At 46.1% G+C, this 19,152-nt stretch overlaps 1 protein-coding gene across 1 annotated transcript in view; it reads left to right on the top strand.

Annotated features, from left to right (window-relative positions):
• The first annotated feature begins 3,503 nt into the window (after positions 1 to 3,503).
• The window catches only part of LOC142569903 (nose resistant to fluoxetine protein 6-like), a 38,018-nt gene continuing 22,369 nt past the window's right edge, over positions 3,504 to 19,152 (top strand). The window contains exons 1-7 of the mRNA XM_075678632.1: positions 3,504 to 3,620; positions 4,143 to 4,354; positions 8,461 to 8,572; positions 11,996 to 12,080; positions 14,016 to 14,107; positions 16,798 to 16,977; positions 18,261 to 18,354. Of these exons, the coding sequence (XP_075534747.1) occupies positions 3,584 to 3,620; positions 4,143 to 4,354; positions 8,461 to 8,572; positions 11,996 to 12,080; positions 14,016 to 14,107; positions 16,798 to 16,977; positions 18,261 to 18,354 (812 nt within the window). The 5' untranslated portion in view covers positions 3,504 to 3,583. The remainder of the gene's footprint in view (positions 3,621 to 4,142; positions 4,355 to 8,460; positions 8,573 to 11,995; positions 12,081 to 14,015; positions 14,108 to 16,797; positions 16,978 to 18,260; positions 18,355 to 19,152) is intronic.

Below are 19,152 nucleotides of genomic sequence, written 5' to 3' on the forward strand. Positions count from 1 at the left end.
CTGTTGCCGTCAGAATTCACGAACGAAGATCGTGGTTTTGGCTCGTAAGACCACAGACATAGAGAAAATAAAAAAAAATTATGGCGGCCAAGTCGGCTGACTGGCCCCTTTATACAAGCGTAAGTGATTTAGACTTTACAAGCCGCAAGAGAAAACTTTCTTTTTTCGTCGTATTCGTCCCGTCCTCTATGACCACTCAACCGTTTTACGGACATTGTATCCCCACAAATAGCCGCCTCATTCTTTTTATGCGATTCTCTTTGAATATTCCTGCTTAACAGGGCACAGAGGCAATTCCGAAGCACAAAGGTTATATGTATCATGCTGGTTTACCAACCGCAGTGATCGCCACGTCAGCGGCCTCAATCAGGAGGCTAGCCTACATGCAGCATAGCGATTTCAAGTCCACAATACTGGAAATACGTGAGAACGATGCCAGTGCCTGAAGCAAATGTTTTATAGCGACTGGCACTCACATGTGTCGAGGTTGCATTGGGCTGGTAGTACTCGAGGCACTCTAATGTTTCAGTTGCCATGTCAAGTGATCGGATAGTGAGAAGATTTTCCAATTCACGCTAGCAACTCACGGACGCCGCTGTCTTTCCTGGATTAAGAAACCGATAGAGCCAAAATAGTTCACAACGCGTACACATACCGCAGCTGATGATGCATGTCGCATGTTTGCGCAGCCGAGAGGAATTTCCAAATATACTGTAGTGACCGCTGCACCGAAAGGCTACACAGTGGTTCTTCGAAGAGCTTATGTGAACTGACATCACGTATGTTTCACCAAAGAGCGAGCTTACATCTCTAGATCTTTCCGCAGCAGGCGACGGCAACCCATTCAAGCAGCGCCACCCAGCTCGCACAAGCCAGGCAGCAGGAAAGACTCGCCGCGCGCCCTTTCCTCCTCACCCGATGAAAAGGTCTATATCCTATAGGGAGTGGCAATTTGTTGTGCAAGTAATGTCTGCCTCTTCGAGTAGACCAGCTCATGGACTAGAATTCTGCTATCTGGCCGCAGGGAATATAAAAAAAATCGAAAGTGTTCGCTGAAACACCAGGTATATATGTAAGCAGGGAGGCCTGTTTCATGCAAATACTGCAAGAATAACTTATAAAAGGTAGTGCCTACGAGCGATGTTAGTCAGGTTGTTCAGTTCTTAACTTATCCCTGAGTACATTTTCACAGACTGTCATCGTCCTAGCACTTGTCCAGAGTAGATGCCGTGCATCCGCTGCAGACAAACAACGCTGCTTGTTGCAGCAAGCAGCAAGTGCTGCTTGCTGGGTCAGTTGGTTCATGCTGACACTTGAGAAAACCAGCAAAAAATTGATACGCCAACATGACAAAGAAACGTTGTGATTTCTCTGTCGGGCTGGCGTTTCAATTTTTTCGCTAGTTTTCTCAAGTGTCAGTTGTTGTCGTATACGCTTTAGCGGAGGAGCATTCTTCAGTAGCTGGCTGGCAGTGTCGATATCTTCGTTTCGCAAACCCATTTACCCCCAGTAGACCGATGGGCCTCCCATCAATATTCCAATAAAACTTCCTCCTCCTCCTCCTCATCATCATCATTATTATCATCCTCATCACCGTCGTCGTCACCATTTTCAACTCTCATGGAGCTGTCCTGTCCGCTAAAGCAACCCAATGAGACGACACCATTTTTCCTACGAAGAGTCAAGCCCGAAATTCGCCAACTATGGAAACCGCAAAAAAAAAAAGAAAGAAAGAAGATAGACGAAAAAGGGAAAAAAATACAGAAGTACCTATCTCACGATCACTGTCAACGGTAACGAGATTAGCATTCAAGAAATATAGCGAGACACCGTTATTTAAACACACGTTTATTTAAAATCAGTAGTACTTAAAATCTATATGTTACGCTAACCTCCGCATGGAAGAGTGGCAATTCCGGAGGCAACGCCTACGTACGTAGACGTTGTGAAAAATGCATTCATTGCATAACTAGCCGACGACTAGATAACACAAGTTTCGGAGCCCTGTTGTTGCGTCACTCACTAGATGACACCGAACGTTTCGTGGCCTATTGTTTCGTCACTAGATGGCGCAGCAAGCTGCATGACATATTGCCATTGTTACGATGACCACCCGTTTCGGGGACTACTGCTCCACTGTCGCTATATGACGCAGCAATTTCAGAACCTAAACTAGTACAGATCGCCTCGGCGCTAGGAAAACCAAGGGCCGACGGTCTCAAAGGAGACCGTCGCGTGCGAAGAACAACAAGAGACACCACTGACATACATGTCATTTTATATCCAATTTCAAATAAAGAAAAATTCATACATATAAAATTACACGAAAACATACTACAAAAAAGTTAAACAACTTAATGGGCGCAAAAAACATTGGGGTGTTGGTGCTGCCCGACGGCAGCACCAACACCCCAAGCCCGCGCCGTGCGCGGCGAGCACGTCCTCTGGAGGGCCCGCGACGTCGCCCTCTGCCCCGGCGGCTGGGGCCCCACCGCCGCTGCAACGTGGCCTGGCGCTGCGACGAGCTCTGCCAGCGCCGCCGCCGCTCAATGCCATCGGCAGAGGCATCCCCGGTGTGATGGAGAGCATAAGCCGGGGGCCGCCGCGGATGCGCGCACTGGGCTCGCCGCCAGTAGAAGGCGCAGGGCGCAGGCGAGCAAGAGGAGCGAGTCCCCCTCGGCCCGAGCGACGTCCCGGTGCTCCCGTTGTTCATGCACACGGCGCTCGACCGCTCGCCGACGACGTCGTGCCTTTCCGACTAGGACTCGGTGGAGAAGCGAGGCCGAACGCCGTGCCTGGCCGACTAGGACTCGGTGGAGAAGCGAGGCCGAACGCGAGGCCTTCTGCCGCGGCTCCGGTTGAAACCCCTCGTGGCGCCGAGCTCCCGCCTGGCGGTGACGTCCGCGCTGGGGAGGCCGCGCGGCCTCCTGCACCAGTGGTCCACGTCGCGTCGCCGGAACAGCTCGATGGAGTCCGCCGTTGTTCCAAGGAACCCGGCCGCCCGGTGGATGCTGGGCGCGCCGGCCGCCGCGCATTTCCCGCCTGCCCTGACGACGGCTGGCCGTATCTGGCGCTCGTGGGTCGACGACGTCTTTCGAGACGGGAGCGCGGCCATGCATGGCGCTGTAGAACATGGCCGTCCGCTGCGCTGGCTGCTGCTGCTCTGGCCGCTGACGTGTCCTTTCGTTCCGTTTTATGTCTTTTACAACGCGGAGCGCGTGAGCGCGCTAGAACACGCTACCGCGCGAGAACACGAGCCCAAGCTCGTCTTTGTAAACTGGGGATAGCCGAAAAACAAATATGTTATGGAAATTATTTGGCAGAGAGCACTGACATGTTCGGGCAATTTATCCCGAAAATACGCGTTCCATGCAAATGTACTTTTTTGTGCTTCATTCGTGTTAACTATTCCATGCAAGAACAGCCTCTCCCCCAGCCCTCACCCCCGCGTTCCCCTGTTCCCGGCAGACACAACGAGGTAAACAAAGTGAAGAAGGAAGAAGTTACCGCATACCGCACTATTAGAAAAGGGAAACCAAGCCAAACGTCGTAGCCTATTGCAGTACTGCTTAAGGGCCAAGAGATGACAAATACCGCAAGGCCACCAATCCCTCCAGTGGGTATGCGACAAGCCACCCGTGCATGAGTCGTCAATATTCCTGGAACGTATGCCAACTTGGCGCGTATTTGATTTCGTATGTTTTATAGCGTTCTTCTCTGTAAAGCTATTTTGTCAGAGGGAATTTTCGTTATCCTAGACCTCCCTCTTACATTTCTCATTAAGAGTGCTACCTATTGTTGGAAATTACGGGTATTAAGTGACTTGAATCGGTAAAAGAATGAAGCAAACTTGTCATCAGCGCACGCAGACGGGGACTGAGTGAAGAACAACATGACTCAGAGCTACAATTAGTGCTGTGTCCTGTTGTTCTTCTCTCTGTCTCTGTCTAAGCGCACTGTTTTACCAAATAGCCCACCAAACCATCTTTGTTATCTTCTCAATTTTGCTTTATTGCAATCGCTAGGCGGACCGCGTGCTGCTTCCTGGGTGTTCCTGTTGTCTCCTTTAGCAACGAGCTGTTGCAATTGGATTTCTAGTGGAAATGTGTCGCCGGCCGACCATGGTGCGTCTTCCTTCGCAGTGATCGACGCTAGCGCCAAGTACCCGACGGGGCTGTTCCAGGGCACGTGGTCCGACCTGGGCGCCTTCGACGAGTGCATCGAGACCGTGGCCCTCGACCGGAACGGCGGCGAAATTGCGCGCGGCCAGTACTGCAACGTCTACGTGAAGATGGCCAATGACACCTCATTCTTCGACGAGATGCTGCCTAACTTCATCATGGCCCACGAGCGGGTGAGTTGTCCTGAGTTTGTTGCAACTGGCTGGCGCGTGTATCAATAGAAAGTCATATGAAAAAAAAAAACAGGAGTGACAGACCACAGAAACATCTCCATTGCCTGCATGATGCTCTCTATAAGGCGACGAGCGAGAAATTAGGGTTAGGGAAATAGAACAAAACGTACCACGAAGTAGCCTGCCGGTGAGCGAAAAAGATAACGGGGGACAGAGGGGCTAGATTTTTGGTGGACTTGAGCACAGGCGCTCGAGTGGACTGTAACTACAGAACCTTACTGAAGTTTCACAATGATGCCTGGTTGTATCCATTTACAGAATTCTTCCTTCTATAGGATGAACGGCAACCTTCCTAGAACTATACAAAAGGACAAGAAAGAAGAACATAAGTTGTACATAAACTCGCTTACGTGTACAATAGTACATGCTGCCTTTAGCCCTCTCATGTAGAGCATGGGAAGGATATGCTATGAACTGAAAGGTGACCGCTTCGAAGCAGCTTGAGTTAAGCATGCGCTACATCATGGCCATGCCGCCACTGCATTTTACGCTAGCACACGCTAGCACGAGGTCGCGGGATCGAATCCCGGTCATGGCGGCCGCATTTCGATGGGGACGAAATGCGAAAGCACCCGTCTTCTTAGACTGAGGTGCACGTTAAAGAACCCCAGGTGGTCCAAATTTCCGGAGTCTTCCAATACGGCGTGCCTCATTATCAGATCGTAGCTTTGGCACATAAAACTCCATAATTAATTAAGTCTTCAAAACTCTGCGGTACAGTTCATCTCACTGCTGAGCCCGTTTTACTCATGAAATTTCACTGCCAACTGAAGTGAAACTTGACAATAAATAGTTGCAGCGAACCAAACATTTTATTTCACTTCAATAAAGAATTAGGCTTTCGCCATTCCACTATATAATAGGCGAGGGAAAACGTATAAAATGACGCGCTAATAATGTTATTTTTATGGTTACCACCTTATTTGGGCAACGGGAGAAGTTCGAAGTATGAATTGTTTGCAGCCTCGCGGAGAAACAGTGGCTGGCGGTTACGAGGGTGTGCGCGGGGTTTCACTGCAGACTTAAGTTGTATCCGACTATAGTGGCGTCTTTTTTTTTATTAGCTCTAAAAGAATTATAGAGAAATATATATATTTGCGGAACAATCACCGTTCTTTTGGATACCTCGTTTACTGCTCTACCAAGTGAAGTGCCAAAAGCGACTCGTGTTGTTATTTTGGGAAGTTGCGTAATGATGCGTAGCTGCCAGTCCCGTGCAACCGCGTAGAGCGCAGGACGCTGCTGTTCTAGACGTACTGCGCCCGCCGCGGAAGGTTAGAAAAACTGCACAAGCACAGCAGAGAAGTGGCTACGTCAGGCGGCTAGACTGATAACTGTAGAAGTGTCATTCAAAGAATTGTTCTCCACTTCCGGCAGCGTTTTCTCTACTTCCTTTTAAAATAAAGATATGTTGAACAATAAATATTTTCATAAACAATGATTAAATTTGTTAATTTTCGCGTTTCCTTCCTGTTTGGCTGTTGCCTTGGCTTAATTTCTCAACTCCTTGAGACTCTTGTTTCCAGTTGCCAATTTTGCACAAAAAGTGCTGTACAATTAGCCAAAAACCAGACGAGGTAACGGGCGACAGTCATTGCTTATGGGTTTAATGGTTATTGCAGAGTTTGATGATGGACGCTGTTTCGCATTATTTTAATTTGCACTATATTTAACCAATATCGCGGGCATATGGTTACGACGATCTGCCAGCGTCGCGGCGAGCCGCCACTCGAGGAAATAATGAAGCAAAAGGAAAAGTTAAACTCAACTGGCGTTTTCTCCGGTTGCAACTCGTTCCTCAAGCATACAGACCAGCTGACTACGAACCGAATCCCTTTCCTGGTCCCTGGATTAGCCTAAACAAAGAACGTTGAACTAACGAAGCAACAGCCATGCGCGTGACCGTTGAATAGATGGTGACAGCTGAACGCATCTCGAAATAATCGCGCGGGCACCGAATCGATGAGAAAACTGGCGTTCACACCCCAGGAGATGGCGATCAATACCGTCATCCAAAAGGAGTCAAAAAGGCAGCAAAATGGTGACCACCGAATAGCTGTCAAGTCTCAACATTTAGGAATGTGTGAGGATTGGTTGCGTGGGCGGGAAGGAGTGTGGGGGGGAGTGGGGTGGGGGGGGGGGGGTGGGGGGAGTATGCCGCCTAATTTCGGTGGGGGGGGGGCCCTGGGTAAACGTGCCTGCTTTGCATATGTGCAGGTTTCTGCTATAAATGCTCCCTGTCGCGTTTGATTCCGTGAGCATTGCACGTTATCACCAATCGCTGCTGTCACCGTTGTCAAGCACTGAAATACGTGTAGAAGTTACTTTTCGTCTGATAAAAGCAAGCTTTGAGCCGGTAGCATATGTGGTAGATGGAACCTATATAGAAATGAACGTTGCCGTGCTTGAGATGGATCCAATGGGGCCAATAAGCACATCGAAGCAATCTGGACGGCCCGTTATCGGACGTGTTTTTACTATCGACCCATCTCGTATCTCGCCTTGCACTCGCCACAATGGTTTTAGTGGCTGTGGCCTTCCGCAGCTGAGCACAAGGTCACGGGTTCGATCCCCCGCCGCGGCGACCGCATTTCGATGGGGGCGGAATGCAAAAACGCTCGTGTGGTTCGGTTTAGGCGCACGTTATAAAGAACCCTAGGGGATCAAAGTCCTCCCCCATGTCGTCCCTTGTGACCTTACAGTGTTGCTTTCGGACGCTAAACCTCATCAGTGAATCAACTGTTGCACGGAAGGCGAAGTTTTAAGAGCGCTCAATGCAGGTTTGACGTTGCAGTGTCTCAAGCGTAATATGTACGACTTGTCCCGCAGATACGACCCAGTGAAACTCGATATGCTCATCATGTTAGCCGGGGTACTGAGTGCAGCTAGGTAACTTTATAAAAGCCGGTATATACGTAAATACGGCAACGCCAACTACGCACATGCAATATTCCAATGTCGTTCTAGCTTTTTCTTCGTGCTTCGTACTGCCCCCCCCCCCCCCTCACCCCCTGCCTGTTGCTTGTACACTTACTATTATACTGTATCCTATTACGAAATTAAAATTAAAGTCTGGTATTTAACGTGCCGAAGCTGCGATGCCCATACGAGGCACGCCGTAGTAGGGTGACTCCGGCTTAACTTTGACCGACTGGGGTGCTTTAACGTGCACACAATGCGCGGGACACGGGTGTTTCTGCATTTCGCCCCCATAGAAATGCGGCCGCCGCGGCCGGGATTCGATTCCGCGACCTCGTGCTTAGCAGCGTAGTGCCGTAGCCAGTTATCCACCAGCGTGGATTATATCCTATGGCTATTATATCTACATTGTGGATTTCGGATAAAGTTGATTCCTATGTATTCGTTCATTAATTCCCCTACACGAGTGTGCTTAAATTTAAGTGGACGTTGAAGAACCCCGGCTGTTAAAAAAGTGAACCGGAGTCGCCTTCTACGGCGTGCCTCAAGATAACGTCGTAGTTTTGGTACGTAACACCCGAGAATATTTTTAAAGTTCATGCTCCGTTTTACTTGGCTAACACTGGATTGAGCTTCCGAAGCAGCCGGCAAATGGGAGTCCGCATGAATGAATCACGCGTCGAATACACTAAGTTGTCGCTCACGAAATTCCGTGAGTGAGTGACTCGCACTGTAACAAAAGCAGTCAGCGTGTTGGCAAACCCCGAACCGTTACGTGTGATCAGCATTGTCCATTCGGCTCTTGATTTGCTGACGCCGGACCCAGCGTCGCGAACGGCGCACACACGGTTTTAATGAACCATGAGGATATCGTAAACTCGCTTCCGGGCCAATATAAATAATCAACATTTCGCTTTTTTTTTTCATTTCAATCTTATCACCCGCCACTCTACACCGGCTAGTTCTGGTAGCAAGGGTGAGGGTCGTCACCACTCAGGCCAATAGGAGAATGCAAAAAAAAAAAAAAACGGTATAACTGGAACGCACTCCTTACTATGACTATACGGCCCTGTAGTCGATTGGGTTGGAAGATGACGGAAGACAGCTGTGAGACGTTGCTTTCGCAGTCTCCGGTTCTGCTGCGTGCGCAAGAGGACAAGCGAGTGCTGGGAATGCGCCTGGGTCTTTGCACCATCGCCGACTGCACCAGAGACGATCTTCAAGCCCTCGCCGACACACGTGCGTCGCTTCCCCACATTTAGTGTGTGTGTGTGTGTCCCATTTAGTGTGCTGTCATAGCTTAGCTCTTTCGTTACAGCGAGGAATGTGCTTATTTTAGGGATTTTATGTTTTAACATTTTATTTCAATACCTAGCACTCGCAGCGTATGCTGCGCGATAGTTAAAATCATGGCCTGATCACTGGGTCTTGAATGGTGCCAATTTCTGAGAATTCTCACGTGAAAATTCGAAGTAGCTCGAAGAACACAAATGAAAGTAATCATTTGCTATTTTTATTATAGGTACCGAGAGTAAAAAAAAAAATTGAAATATACAGTGTACGCGCCTGGTCGCTAATTCCCAGCTTTTGTAAGTCAGAGGCGCTATAATGCAAAACTATTCCAAACTTTTCTATTCCAATTCTGAAATCAGCCCTCCGTGATTGGTCAAAAACTTTTTTGGACCACCCCATTTCACCTGTCTGTCACGCGACGTCACGAAAACCGCGATAGCTCCCCATCTGATATAACGTGTACACACGGATTATGCATAATTTGGCCCAACAAAAGAAAAATAGTTATTTCTGATTAGACGCCTCCTCGCCATTAGCCCTCGGCTATTGGTCAAAAGTTTTCGTGCTGTGCCCACTTCACCTGCCCCTCACGCGACGTCACAAAATCGCAAAAACTCACCGCGTCAAAGTGACGTGTATGCGATAAAGATGCATTAGTATGCCGAACAAAACTGAATTTTCTTCTGAATAGCCGCAGGCTGCCCCGTTCTAAAAGGAATAAAAGATAGCTGCCGCCGATCGCTCAGGCACTGGCTACTCGCACCTGTCGGAGAGCGTGGGTTTATTTGCGTGTATTAAAACTTTTTGCGTGGCCGTGTAACGTTTTCGAGCACTTTCGGCACGTTTACGACCTCGTTCTGCCAACTCTTCTTTGCTGAGCATCCGTTTTAGCGTCATTCTTAAGCAGCTTCCGTTGCATGCCGCCGCGATTGTCGACGAGCCACCGCAAGCAAAGTAAGGGAAAGCGGACAAATCGCAGACGCCGGCACCATCCTCTTCATCCGGTTATCGATTTTCAGTGCAGTGGCTCGGCCCCATCGAATCCTTCTCCACTTGAGCGTGCTCCTCGCCTCTTGTGAGCCAATTAGATAAGGCAAGCCGCTCAGTGTAGGCAATTTTATTCGTTTTTCAAGCAAAGAAAAGTGACCTCCTAGAACGAGTAGGGAGTTTGATTGGTCTGTTCAGACAACCCTGCGGGTGACCGCCCGATGCTTGCGTCGGCGGTTACGCAAATTTGACGTCAGGAGATTGGAATAAAAACATATCGGAATAGTTTTATGTTATAGGGCCCCAGATCACGCGAATAAATTATGAAGATTTCTTGGCGTCGATGCTCACCACAGTGATGCCCAAGCAATGCGGGAAAGCAATAACTTCGTAAATGTAAAAACGGGTAATTAACTTACAGGGAGCATTCGTTTTTACTCAAGACAGCAGGTACCTGGTTTGTTTTTACTCCATTCTAATGGCTCTCGAAGCAATGCTTGTCATGTCAGGAAGCATGTAGTAGCCTCCTCATATTAGAATATTGCGTTCGCTCAGCTTTTGTGTACAAGCAATGTCGTCTAGTGTGCGTTCGCTGGAGCCTCCACATCTTTTCTTCAGTTCCTGCACAGTGCTGTGCAGTAATGTGGAATGTTGCACAGTGTTGTACAGTAATGAATAAAGGGCACTTGCACAGGCGGCGTTCAAGATGTAAGAGATTAGACTTCTAGCCTAGCTTCAGGCGAAGGTCGGTCTGAAATTGATTGCGTTCTCTTGTACGAGTGAAAACCCCACACGACCGGAAGGAATGCTCGTAATAATTTGTACATACGCTGTAGAAGCGATGGATAAAAGTAATTCACGGGGGGGGGGGGGGGAATAAAGTTGCACTTCATATTAGTCAAACACAATTATTAAATTAATATGTACTGATGAGCATCTACTGTTGTGTGAGACACCGTTAAAAGTGCCTATACATCGGGTCGGAAAATTGATAGCCCGAGAGAAGCTTCTGTCTCTTGCCTATTGCTGTCATTTAAAATTTATGTTGCCGAGTGGGCCACAGTACGATTTCGGCGTCTTTTTTGTTGAAGTGCTCGGAGCACTGGCGGCTAGTTTCGACGGTAGTTCCAGTTGAATGTTTATTTTTACAGGCTCTCCAACGTGCCAAAAATAGCCAAATCACAAATAGTTAAGGTTCACTCGTCCTTCCGCACGGTGCATGATGTTGCTAGTAGAAGAATTTCAACTGAAACGTTTAACAATACGTAGAAATAACTGTCGATCAAATTGATAGATTTCTACAGAGGCGGTAATGAAAGAGTTTGCGCTTGCTGCGCCCGCAGTTGAAGCGCCGAAGTTTAGCCGGTAGCTAGCAGGAGGCGCGCGTGTTCGGCGATCTTTCGCTGATAGACGCAAACTGCGATTAGGCAACTTTTATATGAACGACAGCCACGACACATAAACGCAGGATCGTTGGGATAATCGTAATAAGGTCATGCTTGTGCTATCTTTAAGAGACTTCAGGAACTCAGACTAGCCTCCCCAATAAAGTGTTGCATAATTCTCCGTTGCCGCTGCCAGGTTCTTCAAAAAAAAAAAAAAATATCCGAGGACACCTAAGCACTTGTGATGAGTTATGAATGCGAAATAATTAATGTCCAATTGAAGACTACTGAGCAGTCCTTCGAGTTATGAACTCCTCGCGGGCAGGCGAGCGCATTGAGACGCTTAGCCAACGCATCCTAGATAGCACAAGGCCGGTGTACTTCGATCGGTGACGTCATGCTACCATGCCTGACGGCCATAGAATGTAATGGGGATGCTCCCTGGTCAGCCGCGGTGATGTCGACGTCACCGCTTTCATCCCGCCGGGCTTGGCACTGGAAATTTCGGTCCTAATAGCATGACCTCATAAAGCAGAGTGCAGAATCCAGCTATGCAGGAGGCGCTCGTTTAGTCCATTTGGTAAGAAACTCGGCCTCTGAACGTTGGGTCATAATTTCGGCACTCACTACAGCTAATATTTATCCTTTCGAAATTCTCCTGTTTTTTTATACGTTAATTTATTTACAGCGATTACCGAGGCGCAGTTCGAACTCACGCGAGAGCTTGCGCCGACAAGGAACGCGCGAATAACTCAGTCTTGCGAGAGCGAGGGCGTCGCGGCGATTCCCTCTCTCCACACGCAACGCCTGCGCGCTATCGCGGCAGCAGGTGTTCCCTTTCGCCCGGTCTGCTCCGTCGAGGCGCTCTCGGGACGTGGCGTCGCAGCCAATGGGAATTTAGGAGCCATTTCGCTGCTCCAGACGACAGACGCCGGCTTTTTTGCTCAATGGGCCATTTGATGATTTCGCATTAATGAAACCCTGTACACTCTTGCAGTCACTCAAGAAGTAGCCAAGGTTACTGTGAGCGACTGCACGACGAACGAGCCGAAAGAAGTCACCCAGATCCAGCTGGCGTTTATGTAAGTCACAGAATCGTTTTATGTTGTGATGTTGAATAGGTGCATCAAAGTTTTATAGTTCAAAACACATGCAGGAAATTCCGCTCACGCAGAAACTGCCACACACATGGAAGCAAAAAATTGCACTGCCTCTTGAAGTGCTGTGTAATTGGAACAAAAATGCAATCTCCGCAATGTGCAGCTTTCCCCCCATTCGATCTGCCCAGTGAGTTCCTAACGAGTTGTCAAACTTTGACTTATGTGAGTACAACCATTGAAGCCCGTATGCGCCTTCACTGCAGACATCGGTCGGCTCTCGCTGCTCATGCCATGCCTAAAGTCGTTGTGTGTTGGGAAAATGCTGCTTCCGTGTGGATCATAAACGAATATTGAGCAATCCAGATGAACACAAATTACTTAACGAACGATAGGCGTCCTAAAGACACAAAAGAAAGGTAGGTACAATGACTAGAACGAGCCACTGAGTTTCATTTGATCACGTGAAAAGTGCATTCACCGCTTCCAAAGGCCAGGCAGCTGTGTCATTCTACAGTAAGGACAAGCCGCTGAAGAAACACGTCATTCAGCATTCAATGATGATACAACGAACCGAATGCAATCGAATAAGGAAACGGGCCTCCCATATTGCTCTAATTGGTAAGGACGGCATATGCTATTTTCATCATAGGAGGCCGTATGCAAAGTGTGCGTCATTGTATGTCAAATCTTCACAAGCGTGGCAACGAACACTTCCAGAACTTCACGCTGAACAGGAACATCGTCTCAAATTTATGAGGCCAAATTAGCAAATACATGGACAGTACAACCGCGACAGTATTAAATTGTTGCGTCGAACACTTTTGTGACTGCGCCTATTCCCATCGATAGCATGTCATTGGTGGTTACAAATTCAAATTTTGCCGCTCTCTGAGCACTTTTGGACAGCTAGCGCCATCTAATGGGTAAAAAAAAAATTTTTTTTATCGGTTTCGTTTTTTTGTGTTTTTGTTTTCTACCGCGCGGGGATCTTTAAAGCGCCATCGTAGTCGGGGTAGAGTCGGGGCACGGAGGAAGGGGTGACGAGTGCTCGTAGTTTTCAAGATGGCGTCGACGTAGTTTTCAAGGTGGGACTCCGGAGTGCCGCGCGGTGGTTCGCAAGGGTTCATTAGAGCCAGTTTTCCCATGTATCTAAAGAAATTTTGTTGCGTACAGAGCGCATATTTGCAGGATTGTTGCATATGGCCCTTGTGTTCAAAACGTAATATTTCGATTTTTTATATTCGTTTAGTTCAAAGCAGCATTGATGTTTTTATGGGTCTTTATCGTTCTCGTTACAATTTTCTTGTTTTATTAATTTATTAATACTGTATTTAATAAATATGGTGTTTTAAATTATTACAGCTCAAAAGATAATTCTTTCCACTACAATTTGATACTGTACACTTTAACATCACACATTTATTGTGGTAGAAAAAAGAACTATTTCCTAGACCACCCGAAAACTACCGATTTTCTCGCAGTCACGAAAGTGCTAAGTAAAACAAAAAATACCGCACTATGTGCTTTGAGCCAATGTTCTTGTCACGTCGAACAAATGGGATACCGATATAGAGCACATTTGTCCATTACACGCATTGAGTGAGCACAGATATAACGTGAGCGCATTAGACTTTCCAGATTCAATGTTAACACCACTGTAGTACTGTACTGCCTAATGTTACTGCGAATGTTGACACCACTGTACTGTAACACCACTGTTCTGTACTGCCTAACGTGCGTGTGTGAGCCCGGTGGAACCTCTCGAAACATCCGTGTTTCCTGTATGCTAGTTCCGTTATAGAGTGTACAGCTTAGTCTTGGAGCTTGAAATGCATTTTCCTCACGCCACTCTCCCGCTCAGACACGGTTGTGGAGTGGACTCCCGTGCAGTTCTTGATGCATTCATTGATATTGCAGCTGCTTTCTGGGACTTGTGATATTCTTCACAATTGTGAGCACCATCATTGACGTCTGTTGCTCCCGGAGAGGAGAGAAGCCAGCACCAAGAAGTGAGTTTTGCGTGATGTGTTTAAATGACAACCGTATTGCAGCACGGATAACATTATTTCAAGATTTGTCTCAATTTATTGCTTGCATCGTGACATCAGTTTGCGGCTTGACACTTCGGATGATTGCTTTTTCAGCGTCTAGTAACAAAAAAAGTAATGAAACTAAAAACTAACATAAGGCATCGAAAAAGCTTGATTTATGTGTTGATATGCCTATATAGTGCAGAAAATCACATATAATGAAAATACATGTTTGAAATATCTTACAGGGTCGCGGCACTGCAGTCAGTCAGTCAGTCAGTCAGTCCGTCAGCCGGTCGGTCGGTCGGTCGGTCGGTCGGTCAGTTTTTATTTGCAGGAAAATCACATCATCCTGTGGGTGGCAGAGACTAAAGGCATGACTGCGTGACGAGGTCTCTGCCCCCGTAACAAAAGGAGCAGTCTACAGCAGTAGAGCAGAGAGCTGGTAACAAAAGAGAAGCGGCGTTACAAATAGTACACGCATACAGCCTACACCATACATACATCATACATCCTATAGAATATCGGTGTACTTAAGCCCTATGGACAGTTTATTTCTTAAAAATCACATTGAAGATTCGCTCATATCACAAAAAATACTTAAAAGGATGTCAACAATTGAAACGGAAATTTACATTTATCATTGTAACTTGACAATTTCAACGGAAAACAAAATCGACGAAAAACAAAATTGACCGCAGTTCACGTTTGAACGTTTTTCTGGGTAGGCAGAAATCCAAAACAGAAACACAGTTATTTAACATGTCTATTACCTGATATTGCAGATCTTGTTTTCCATAATTTGTTCTGACCTTTTTATTTCTGCGTTTGGGGTTACGGATATCATATTGCGCCAAGACAGGTGTGTAAATACTGTGGAGTTTCTGCTTATAAATTCGTTGTGCCAGTATCCACAAATAGACTTTATTTGCAGGTAAAACGTCAAATCTAGGAAAAAGTGGTTGCGTCGGCAACTAACTAATAGGGCCGCTGCTTACACTAATGTGTAAGGAGGACATAGAGGGTTCGGACCGCTGCGAACATTTGTTTCGGCAAGGCTGACTCCGAGAAAAAAAAAAAGAAGTTAGGAGAGGCGCGCTCAAGAATGTTACTGGAAGTTTGCCACTTGTCAACGCAGTTCTTGCTGTATGAGACGACACTACAAAAAAAAAAAGATTCAACTCAGTACGAAGACACATTCTGCATAAAAATATAATTAAAATTAACTGCTTCAAACTCAATCTACCAAGTGTATTACTGACTCATACATTTCCCACCAGTTTCTGCACTTTTAAAAAAATATAATTGTACAAGTCCAATGATTAATCGTAATCAGGTGTGACCACTTAAGCAAAATTTCAGAATTTATTTGGCGTAATAATATGAAATTAAATTATGATTATATTACACACAGCTGCTGTGATTTTGATTACAGGAGCCTGCCTGCGTGCTCTTGCACGCACGCTGACACACAGACCAATGAAATTGATGCATCGCTCTTTTGACTGAGCTCTTTCACTTTACCGCAGTACAAAGGTACAAAATTCTCTGTGTGAAAATAACTTGACCCGTAATCACACACACAAAAAAAACATTCCTACGCTGAAACTGTTTGGAACACCAGGTGCCAGTCAATTGTGATACTGAACTCCAAAATGAAATTAAATTCTGGAGTTTTACGCACCAAAACCATGATATGATTATGAAGGACACCGTACAGGGGAACGCCGAATTAATTTTTACCAACTGGGGTTCCTTAACGTGCACCCAATGCACGGCACATGAAAGTTTTTGCATTTCGTCCTCGTGGAAATCCAGCTGCCTTGGCCCAGATTTGATACCACCACCTCGGGCTTAGCAGCGCAACGCCAAAGCCTCTACGCCCACACAGAGGATATAGCAGCAAGGCCTGGTTAACTATAGTGTTAATGCAACTGCACCTGTTGCATTAACACTATAGTTAACCAGGCCTTGCTGGCTTCGGTTAAGGCGCACCGCACTTATGGTCTACCGCTGATATGCACAGATACAGCCTAGCTGCAGTTATAATGCCTAGTTACCATGGGTAATGAAGACAAAGATTTTCTTTTGTATACGTGCTGTTTGCTGCTGGACGGTCGCCTTCGCTGATAATGCGTCCGATATATCCTCTGTGTGGGCGTAGAGGCTTTGGCGTTGCGCTGCTAAGCCCGAGGTGGTGGTATCAAATCTGGGCCAAGGCAGCTGGATTTCCACGAGGACGAAATGCAAAAACTTTCATGTGCCGTGCATTGGGTGCACGTTAAGGAACCCCAGTTGGTAAAAATTAATTCGGCGTTCCCCTGTACGGTGTCCTTCATAATCATATCATGGTTTTGGTGCGTAAAACTCCAGAATTTAATTTCATTTTGGAGTTCAGTATCACAATTGACTGGCACCTGGTGTTCCAAACAGTTTCAGCGTAGGAATGTTTTTTTTGTGTGTGTGATTACGGGTCAAGTTATTTTCACACAGAGAATTTTGTACCTTTGTACTGCGGTAAAGTGAAAGAGCTCAGTCAAAAGAGCGATGACACCGGATAGCACGTACAAATTGCACAAAATTGAGACTGAAATCTCTTTCGCATTGTTTACATCCACAGCAGAAACTATGGTTCACAAACTGCATTTCTTCTTTTTCATCCATACTAGCCATGCTGCGCATCTTGTTGACGGCATTCTCGGTGCCCAGAAACACGCATGTCCTGCTCGCGGTGAATCGGGACCGCAAGTCGGACTCGTACAAGTACCGTTTCCTGCATGGCCTACGTTTCTTCAGCATCCTGTGGATCGTGCTAGGACATTCCTCTATGGCTCTCGACCCAGTAATTTGTGAGTTCTAATCTTGGATGATTTGATGAAGAACTTATTTCTGTTTTGAGGCTATTCGTTGAACTTTTTGTGATAAACTGGGGCCTAATTAACAAACCTTTTCGGTTGTAGGTGTTCAGCATCAAGATTGGCTGGAATTGCTACTACGAACTATTAAAAGCGTAAGAAATGTTTGGGAATGCGGCCCTGAAGGGGCCGGGTAACGAGTGTGCTATGTATTCCTATTGAGGCTTGTATGAATGTATACCGTATATTCTGCGATACGGGTTAATACTTTTTTATTTAGAAAAAATATATAAGAAAGTTGCGAGTCTGCTTAGATTCGAGGATGTGGTTTGGCAACAACCATCTGACACTTTACATCACCTCGCAGCCACAGCATGGTGGAAACAATGGAACAAACTTTTCTGTTGTGCCGCAAAGCGGATGGCTTTCATCTTACTGCAGTTAGGTCTACAACATGAGGTGAAAAAAAATGTTCGTAATTTTCTCTGTACACAAAGAAAAGGCAGGAAGGTTTGTAGTGACGGAGATCATGTAGGCAAAGACAAGGAAGTTCGAAAACGATTGAAGCATCTCTTGGAAAAAGTTCAGACGCCTGTCTACTTCGACATGCTCACAGACTGCAGTAACATTCTGGTTCTTTTCGCAGTGAATTTGTTGTTATTTGTTTAACTTGGATTCATGGAAATTTTCTTTTTGACATTCCCAAATCCAGTGGTCCGCCTAGTCAAGGTCAGCCTAGATTAGAGTGAATGCGGTGTGTTCTTTTGACAATTGATGACACGGACATGTGCTTGCATGGTGGAATACTGTGTCCCAACGTCCATTCCTTTTGTTTTTCACATCATTATTTTTTCATAGTTATTCTGGACATTGGCATTTTCACTGTGTCAGCTGTGAGCTATCCAAGCCTGTTCCTTTTTACCAAAGCTAGCACGGTAATTTATGACTGGCACTTCGTTTCACCTGTGTTCGAAGTGAAAGTGAAGCTACAACTAAGTTACACACGTGTGAGATCAGCTCACAACGTGGAGAGGGCGAGAATGCGCAATGTAGAGAGAACGTTAGTTTTAATTAGGTTTTGTTTTTTCACAAGTTATGGCTGTGCTACGAGAAGGTTGAAGACTATGCACAGGACTCTTTACATATGCTGATGATCAATGCAAATTGTATGTGTCTGCACGAGACTGCAAATTTTAGGTATACTATAGTGTACGTACTTTATGCATACTGTTATACGTGTGCGGCATACTGAGCTCGGTGTAATGAACCATTTGCAGCGAGGTACGCCAACGTGCTGCATGTCACCTCAAGCTGGATCTTCTGCATCATCTCAACGTCGTTTTTGAGTGTTGACACTTTCTTCTTTCTGAGGTTAGTGCCATGCAGATTGTACTAAGTGAAGGATGCTGCCAGGTTGCGTGATTTGTGAATGTGAAAAAAAAGAACGTACAAATGCAGGGGAGTATATAGCAAAAGAAGATCGTGCTTTGTATAGGGAGCCTCAGAATTTCGTAAATGAGTGCTGGTTACGTAGCCGACTCGTTAAAGCCATCTGTACTTTTGCATGAGGTACATAGCTTGGTGTTACACTGAATTTTATAACCTCATCGGTTTATACAACAGAACATATACCACTACAATTTGTTAACATATATTTTCTGTAAGTCTATGGAGCACATCATTGCACATTTTATCAGTAATTATTTTGAAACCAATAACTTTTTCATTTTCAGCACGGTTTCCTTAAGGGACTCTACTGACACACAGCTTGTAACACTAGTTCATGAGATCTCTCTTGCTGTAGATGCTTCAAGTCAGGTTGACCTTATTTTCCTTGATTTTAGAAAAGTATTTGACCGTGTCTGCCACAATAAGCTTGCAACCAAAGTACGATACATTGTGTTTTCAACATTGAACACAGACTGACTTAAATTTTACTTGAAGAACCATACACAGCTTGTGGAAGTTGGAAGTTCGAAATCACGATCCCCGCCTGTAACATCTGGCGTTCCCGAGGGTAGTAGTGTCCATGGTCCCATTGTTTTCTTAATACATATAAATATTTGTGATACAGCAAGTGCACCTCTTCTAAATGTTGATACTAATTTGTTTGCCAATAATTGTGTTCTTTAACAAAATATAATAGCTTGTCACACTGATCAAATCACT

The sequence above is a fragment of the Dermacentor variabilis genome, chromosome 1 (assembly GCF_050947875.1).
Source record: "Dermacentor variabilis isolate Ectoservices chromosome 1, ASM5094787v1, whole genome shotgun sequence".
Taxonomy (NCBI): Eukaryota; Metazoa; Arthropoda; class Arachnida; order Ixodida; family Ixodidae; genus Dermacentor; species Dermacentor variabilis.